This window comes from Onychostruthus taczanowskii, unplaced genomic scaffold (genome assembly GCF_017590055.1).
Source record: "Onychostruthus taczanowskii isolate IOZ18803 unplaced genomic scaffold, ASM1759005v1 scaffold63, whole genome shotgun sequence".
NCBI classification, from domain to species: Eukaryota; Metazoa; Chordata; class Aves; order Passeriformes; family Passeridae; genus Onychostruthus; species Onychostruthus taczanowskii.
In genome coordinates, this window is record NW_024504012.1 from 2276091 (window position 1) to 2284694 (window position 8604).

The 8604-nt window shown below is 58.5% G+C and overlaps 1 protein-coding gene across 1 annotated transcript; it reads left to right on the forward strand.

Annotated features, from left to right (window-relative positions):
- Positions 1–5598: 5598 nt before the first annotated feature.
- Positions 5599–7057, forward strand: IER5 (immediate early response 5). The gene has a single exon (XM_041420059.1). It carries the CDS (start codon positions 5747–5749, stop codon positions 6446–6448), a length of 702 nt encoding a protein of 233 aa, XP_041275993.1. The 5' UTR covers positions 5599–5746; the 3' UTR covers positions 6449–7057.
- Positions 7058–8604: the final 1547 nt, after the last annotated feature.

Sequence of the window (8604 nt, forward strand, 5' to 3'; positions counted from 1 at the left end):
GCTTTTAAACCTAAAAACTTCCTCGTAATTCCTGTCCATGGATGATCTCTGTGGGCTCCAGGCTCTCCACAAACCACGAGAAGGACAAGGTGGTGCAAGGAAGAGGGAAGGGGCAGAGATCAGCAGGAGCTGAGGCAGCCAACCCCTGCTGCCAGGCACAGATGTTTCATTTCGCAGTTCCCCTTGGTGGGAGGAGGGATTTGACACAGAGAGGATCTGCTCTGCCCTTGCTGAGGATCTGCTCTGCCCTTGCTGCTCTCAGCAGAGGCTGCTCCTCTGTGCTGTGATTTTCTGGCAGGTCCCAAGGTCCCCGGGGGCCCTGGGGGAGCTGGAGGGAAGCGGGAAGCAGAGCAGGCAGCTCCGTGGCTTGGGAGCATCCCTGTGCCACCTCCCCATCCCGCCTAAGCGGGAAGCAATGGCACCGAGGACACATCTGCACTCTGGGAACGCGGCTGTCGTTTGCCCCATGGCTACGGGGAAGGTGACATTGAGATGCAGGGAGAGGGGGTGAAAGATAATTAGGCAGAGCCTCCTTTGGGCAGGCAAAGCTGCGGAGTTCCTGTGATTAATTGGAGATGTTTAGCCCCAGTCACCGAGGCTGCTGCCTGCTTGAGCTCAGAGTTTGCTGGGGAGAAAATCACTCAGGTGAAAAACACGGGCTTTGCATCGCAGGGCTGGCCTGCTTCTTTATGGCCTGGACACAAGGCAGCCTTTGGAAGTGGCACAGGACCCATTGCAGGCGTATCAGAGAGGGCAAAAAACATACAGGAAGGTGGACTACAATAGAAGGGTTGTCTGATAGGAAACCCCAGACAAATAAATGCATTTTTTCCCCAGGAACCCAAACCAGTGCCATAACCCACTGAAAGATGTTGTAGTCACATTTTTTTCCAAGGGAAACAGCTGCCTGAAGAAGCTGATAGCTGGGAGTGGGATTTTTCCCCTCCTCTTTGTGTTTGGAGAGGCTGCTGGAGGAGCAGCAGGATATCTGATGGGCAGAGGGACAGGTCACTGTTCTCAAGGGGAGCTGAGGGAAATCCCAAGCCAGTGGCTCAGAGGGAGGGAAGGGAAATTTTAAACCATTTGTGCACGGGGAGAAGGGGGAATCCCAGATCACCGGTGAAAAATTAAAAAAAAGTGTAAGAGAGAGTCCTGCCTGCCTGGGATAGCAGCACTGTAATCTCTGCCATGGGAAGGGGGTTTTAACCCTGGAAAACCCCTTTGCTTTCTAGTGTATGGCTGTGCTGCAGGCTCACACCTCACTGTGGTTTTGGGGCGGGTCTCTCAGCGCTCTCAGAAGCCGAGGGAGCTGCTTCCTCTCCTTTGGGTTTAGGTTTGTATTGATTTGTTTGTATTTGTTTCACTTGTGTTTGTCTTTCGTTCATCAGCGATTAGCGTTTGGCTCTCTGGGCTGTGTTTTGGGATGTTTCCCAGCTCTTCTGACCTTATCTCCAAGCAAGGATAAAGCAGAGCAGTTGGGAACCTGGAGGGATTAGTTACCAGTATCTGATTGTGGCAGGTCCAGGCCGCATCCACGTGAATCATTGATTTTTCTGGGAAAAAAACCAAACCCTAGACAACCTTCCTCCTCTTCCTCCTGAGCTCCACATGGGTGCCTTGCAATTCAGATGTTTATTCCCATCCAGAAATGAACTCAAGCTGTGGATAGATTCCCATTTGGAAATGTTCCTCCCTGTCCTGTTTCATTTACGTCAGCAATCACTGGGGACGTGCCTGGATCTCCCAGGGGCTTTGGCTGTCCTGAAGTTCTGTTTTTGCTCCAGGCAGCTGCTGGTGTGAAGGCTTTTGCCTCAGCACCGCTGGTGGTGAGGGGCTTCTGATGGGTTTGTTCCCATCCTCCTCTCAGGAAGGGTCTAACCCATGAACCCTGGCCTGAGTAGAAGAGAGAGGCAGCGGCACTGGGACTGCCGGTGATGGGTGACTTCAGCGTGTGCTTCGAGGAGACCCGAATTTCACCGTCCATCCTAGGCTTTTCCACCTCTTCACTGCATCTGGCTTCCCCCTGGGGCCTGGGCCGCACATTTGGTGACAGCGAGGAGATGGCGGGGGCTGAGAGGGGGTCAGATGTCGGAGCAGGATCTCGCTAACCACATCCTCATTCCGCGGGGTGCCGTGCTGGGAGCCAGATGGCCGGGACAGGACGGGGCTCCGGCAGGCTCGGGGGCCGGCAGAGCCGCGGTGCTGCCGGAGCCGGGGCTCCCCAGCATCCCGGACTGCTCCCGGCCAAGATGCGACCGCACGAATCCCCGGCGAGCATCCCGGCGCCGACCTCCTCCGCTCGGAATTGAAACGCCTCCAAAAAAAGCCGGTGGTGTGAGCGCAGCCCTCTGCGATTATTAGTGGTACCACAAGCTGCTTCCTCCCTCCCTCGAGCTGCTTTTATGTCGCATTGTTTTCCTTTCCAGGTGGCCCACCGGGGCTGCCTCCTGGCCACCGTGCCGGCCGCAGCTCTGCTGGCGGAGAGGCCACCTTTGTCTGCCTGCCAGCCCGGCCGCCCCCTTCCTCCCCTTCCTCCTCCTCCTCCTCCTCCTCCTGCTGCTGCCAGAGCTATTTCGGGAAACAGCAGCTGAGCCGGAGGATTGTTAATTGTTCGTCAAACCCCTTCCAAGCCCGCTGGATCACATGAGGAGATTAGAGCGGCCGGTCACACCCTTTCCCTCCGCCTCCTTCTCCCGTATCCCCCCCTGACCCGCAGGGCTGGGGGCCATGTCCCTGCCGCGGGCGCACGGAGCGGCAGGGGGTGCATCCAGCTGTGCCCAGCTGTGGGAAGCACCGGGATGCGGAGCCGTGGGTAGCTGGAGATGGCCGAGCTCAGCGGGCAGCCCCCGCGGGGCCGCTCCGGGCAGGCACAAGGAAGGCAGACAAAGCCACCCCAGGCGCTGACCTCAGAAGCCGCCATGTGACTCTGCCTCAAAGTTACTAAAGCATGACATCAGCCTGCGAGGGAGCGGCAGGGCTGCCACCAAAATACTGCCTGCCTTCAACCGGCTGCCGTGCTGCTGCTGCTGCTGCTCGGGGTCCCCCGCCCCCCTCTTCCTTCCCTGGGTACCCCCCAGGATAATTGCCATTCAAGGTAGTGCCTGCTAGAAAACAAATGAAAGAGATCGCTTTGACGACGCACAAGATATAGCCAGCCTAGTGTTTGGGTCGTTCCCAGGGATGAGAATTAAATGTGTCTGTGAAGCAGCCCACTTTAGATAATGGTATACATATTAATATGGCGTGCATGCACCTTTGCTTTGGCAGATGTCCTGGACCGTGATTCTGAGATAAGATGTTGTCGTGGAAAAGGAAAAACCATCACTCCATCTCTGCAAAGGGCACAGAGAGCAGGCAGATGTCCAGGCAGGAACATCTTTGCTGCCCCAGGAACAACGTGCTGATGGTTGAGCCTGACACCAGGAATGGTGTTGGTAGGTGAAACTCGTGCTGCTGGGTACCAGCTCTGCTGCCCGACGTTCTGCCCCTCTGCTCCTCTCTGCTGGTGCTCTGTCTGAGCACTGAGAGGGATGAGGGGTCACTCAGTCCCCATCCCCATCCTGCTAATCCCTGGCCAGAGCCGGGAGGGGCTGCTGGGCCGCCTGTTCCCAGGCAGGGTAGCGGCCAAAAGGCACTGACTGCACCTCATGCCATGAGGGTGAGGTGGTGAGCAGCAGAACAGGTCAGTCTGCTCGGATCCAGGCATCTTCACCCCACAGAGCTCCCACGCTCTGCCTCCTCCACCTGCCTTGGGCTTTTCCCAGCTGGTGTGGTGACTTTGCACTGCTGCTTTTTGTCCCCGAGTTGGGATATGCCCAGCTGAGATGTATAAATCTGATGTTCTGACCCTCTGCTGAAGATGCAAGTGCCCAGATTTGGCAAACAGCAGTCCCGGAGCTGGTGGTGGATCTTCCAGGGGCACAGCCAGCCCTGTGCCACCAAGGGGACACTGGTGGTGGGCAGATGTGGGTGAAGAGCCGTGACTGCAGTCCCAGGCATGCAAGCCCGGACCTGCCCTGGCTGGTTAGGCTGACCTGAGGGCTTAGGACAGGGTGTTGCTGGCCCCTGAGGTGCGGGGAGCAGGTTTGGCAGGTCGGGAGAGCCTCGGTTCCCACCGCCGGAGCTCGCGTCCCTCCGGCCTCCCACGCCGGGTGTGGAGGGGACAGCCCCGCTCCCTACGGCCAGGACAGGCTCTCCCTGCTGTGGGCTAAGCTGGGACCTCCTGCCTCTGGGACTTTTTGTCGGTGGGGGAAGCTGGGCCTGGCTGTTTTGGCCGTGTGGCTGAGCGTGCCCCGGTCCGGTCACGGCGGGTTTGGTGCAGGAGGGCTGGGCATTTTGAGATGTCAACACCCAGGCTGACATGCTGTTGTGTTTGACACCCAGAGAGTGGCATTTGAGGTTTTCCATCTGTGTTGGACCAGGAGGAAAACATACATTTGTCCTGAGCGTGGGTTTGTTGGTTGTTTTTTTGGAGAAGGCTCTTGCTATGTCAACTATGCGTTGGTGTGGCCTCATCTTCACCTTTTTTTTGTTACTTCTGAGACCAGCCACCCTTTTGTCCTTCTAGAAAGCCAGGACAGGATTACAGGCCAACAAAATATCATGACAGCCTGTGGCTTTTTTTTGGGGGAGTCTGTGGATTCATCCCCTGGGAAAAAAGGGATGGAAGAAAGTTGCTGTGTGTCAGCTGGGAGTGGAAACTGATACTCTGGGGCAGCACATTGAACTTCCTTAATTTTCGGCCCTTTCACTTCTTTTCTGCTTGCAAATGGTGGTTAGTCCTTGGTGGAAGGAGGAGAGTCTGCACTCCAAGCTCTGAAACTTTCTTGGAGGCTTTCCTGGTGCCTGGAGCTGTGTCTGGGGGTGACAGTGTCACCCGCTGTGTCCCCCAGCCACCCTGCTGATCCTGCCCCCAGCTTTCACAGCTACAGCCCAGTGATGTGCCAGCTCCCAGCCACGGTGCTCCAGTTTGCCGTGGTCCCCATCACCCTTGGAGATGCCCTATTTGTCCTCCCCGTGGCCCTTCCCAACCCTGTTGTGGATCTTCTCTCTGCCCTGGGCTTCATGAGGGCCCCACTGCCAGACCCCTGGAGCAGAATTCCGCCTGGTAGCTGGGCAAGCACGGCTTTCTGCTCCACACCAGGGCAGATTTTCCCTGAAATCCTCACAGACACACTCCGCCCTCCAGCCATCAGCACCACCAGCTCCTTCTCAAACACTGTAAGACCCCAAACAAGGGGCTGAAATTGCAGGAAACCTGACCAAACGGAGCCTGCGCTGGGTTAGATTTGTTTTGTTCGGTTTGTGGTTTGTTTTTTTTCTCCCCGAGGAACGTTTCCATCGCTTTCCAAGGCCAAAATTCCCTCAGCTGCCCGTGTGGGGTGCAGCGAGCCGGGGGCCCGCGGTGGGCCCCACCCCGCGCGGCGCGCTGGCATTGCCGCTTTAAGAGCCCTCTCCGCGGGGCGAGCTTTCGAACGCGCTGCCCTGCGCCGCCATTGGCCGGGGCGCGCGCGCGGGGGCCAGCCGGCGGTTGGAGCGGCCGGCGGCGCGCCCTGATTGGCCGAGGCGGGGGCGGTATAAAAGGCGGGCGGGCGCGTGGGCTCGCTCAGTCTGCGGCGCGAAGGGGCGGTGTGCAGAGCTGGGGTGAGGCGCGGATCCCCGCTCGGCCCGGAGTTTTAATTGCTTTTCTTTTTTTTCTTTTAATTTTTTACCACCCCCTCACCCCCTTCGCCCACCTGCTTTCCCCATGGAGTTCAAGCTGGAGGCTCATCGCATCGTCAGCATCTCGCTGGGCAAGATCTACAGCGCGCGGGGCCAGCGCGGCGGCCTGAAGCTGCACAAGAACCTCCTGGTGTCGCTGGTGCTGCGCAGCGCCCGGCAGGTCTACCTGAGCGAGCCGGGCTGCCCGCCCGAGCCGCCCCCCGCGGACGCCGGGCACCCCGAGGAGGAGCCACCGCCCCGCACCGCCGCCTGGGCGGCCGAGGAGCCGCCGCCGCCGCCCCCGCAGGACGAGGCGGGGAGGGACTGCCAGGGCCCCCGGCCGCGGCGCTGTTGCTGCGGCGAGAACCGCGGGGGCTGCGCCGGGGCCCCCCCGCCGCCGCACTGCCCCCGCAAGCGGAGCGCCGGCGAGCGCGGCCAGGCGGGCTCCCCGGTGAAGAAGCCCCGCCGCGAGGAAGAGGAGCCGCCGCCGCCGCCGCCCTCGCCGCCCGGCGAGCAGGAGGACATGGAGACGGGCAACGTGGCCAGCCTCATCAGCATCTTCGGCTCCAGCTTCTCGGGACTGCTCAGCAAGGAGCCCAAGGGCCGGCGGCGACCGCCTCTGGACGGCGGCGAGGCGGCGGCGGGCACGGCGCCCGCCGAGGCGGCGGCCGAGCCGGGACAGATCTGCTGCGACGAGCCGGTGCTGCGGACCCTCAACCCCTGGAGCACGGCCATCGTGGCCTTCTGATGTCCCGGCCGCAGAGACTGGCTCCCCGCCGCGGGCCGGGGGGCCCGCAGGTGACACCCACCGAGCGCCGCGGGGCTCCGGCGCCGGCCAGACCCGGCGCCCTTCGCCGCCGCACGGGAGGGACCGCGGGGCAGCAGCGGCAGCCCTTCCCCGTTCCCCGCCGGGTCCCGGCTGCCGGCACCCGCCCTGGGAGCGCCCCCGGCCCTGCCCTCCCGGAATTCCCCTTCCCGGCAGAGCCGCCGCCCTCCCCGGCGCCCGGGGGAGGCTCCTCGGCTGCCGCCGACCCCGGGGGCGCCCCCGGCGGGTGATATTTTAAGCTTGGAAAGTATTAAGTTTATTAAATAAAGTGTCTATTTTGGAAAGGTTTAGGTCAGAACTCTTACATGGTGCTTTTTAAAAGTGTTTATTGAGAGGAACGAAGTTTACAGACGCTCTGACGGAAAGTCCTTGAGCCTGTTTGTTAGGCTTGGTAACTCCCGGTCTTTGTTGTATAAAGGCTTGGGGCTCCCGTAGGGAATTTTGTACAGTGTTCTCCTTCAGTGATGTATCATGTTTTGTATAAAATGTAATTTCTACGTGTACAACACGTATTAAATATTTTCAACTGTATGAGCCTAGTTCCTGTTTGTGCCCCACTGGCTCGAGGGGGAGGAGGGCAGGCAGCAGCCGGGGTGTGGTTCTGCATGTCTGTGGCTGGATCCACCCAGCCTCGCCAGAGGCTTGGGGCGGGTTGGAGTCCAGCTCTTCTGGGAGCTGGGGAAGAAAGGAAACTTATGTCAGGGTGCCTGGAGTCTTTCCCGGGATCTTCCAGGTGCTCCCACTGCTCTTCTGGCTACAGCCTCTTCTCGGGACCGGAGCTGCCGTGGCATTTGAGGTCTTGCTCTGAAAGTACCTAATGTGCAGAGTCACTGGCTGTGGGTGGAAAGCGGTTGCTAAATCCCAGAGGAGCAGCTGGGTGCAGTCTGACCAGGCCTGTGGCACAGCTGGGCTGAGCACTGGCCTCCAGCATTGCCTGCTCACAGGGCTGGATTGAGGCTGTGTGAGTGGCTTTTACTGCTCTGCAAGAAGTGTTTCTGTGCCTCTTCTTTGCTGCTACTTGCAGAATAGTTCAAACGATAAATATCAGGAGGGTTTTTTCCCCCTTCTCTTTCATTATCAGTAAAACTAGAACTGGGTTAAAGTTCCTGCTGTTACGGGTGGGGAGAAAAGTTTGGCCTCGGCTTCGCAGTGAGTGGAGTGCCCCAAGGCGTTGTAATTAGACTGAATTGTGGGGGATTTTTTTTTAAACTTGTTTCTTGCTGGAAGATTCACTAGAGGCTTCTCTGCTCCTAATTAATGAGCTTTTCAACTGGGGATTGCGTCTCTGGCAAGTTGAAGATGTTTGTGTGCTGTGAAATGCAGCCTGGGATATCTGGCTGAAGCTTGGGAGCCCATTTTGGGGGGTGCATAAGAAATTACCAATGTGGGGGTTTTAACACCTTGGACCTGTGAGAAACTGGAGGTGTTGGGCTGGGTCATCCCAAAGCAGGGGGATGGGAGAGATTAGGAGAAACTGCCTGGTCTGGGGTGGCTTTGAGGCAGCTCTGCTACTTGGTGTACAATTTAATAGCTCCTCATTCTTAGGTAAAAGCAAAAGTCCTACCATCTGAATTTTCTAGGTAATTGCACCTAATGGTGACACAGTTTCAGTCTGGTAGACGACACAAGGAAATGGGGTGTGATGAGACATTTCTTTTCACTCACTGACCTCTGGCAGGTCATGGGAAGGCGCTGTCCCTGCTTCCCTCCTACAGGTGCTCTCCAGGAGAACCCCACACTCTCACTCCTGTCTCAAGGGAGGTGAGGAGGATCTCTCTAGTGAAAGGAGGATGGCTGCACAGTACTATCTCCCCCAGCTCTCCTGCTCTTAGGGTCAGAAGCTGGGCTGGAGGATGGAAACAGCCTCCTGCTCCTGCACCAGCCCAGTTTCCTTCCTACGGTTTCAGTCCTGCTCCTTGTCCACCAGCAGCATCTCCATGGAAGTGAATTATTTTGCCCAGCTTCCAAAACTCGAAAATGGGATGGGGGCACTCCCGATCTTGGCATTTCCAAGTTTTCTAGCATCCAACCCCTGGAAGATCACCTGGTCCTGCTGGTTGGTGTGGCCCTGGTGTCCC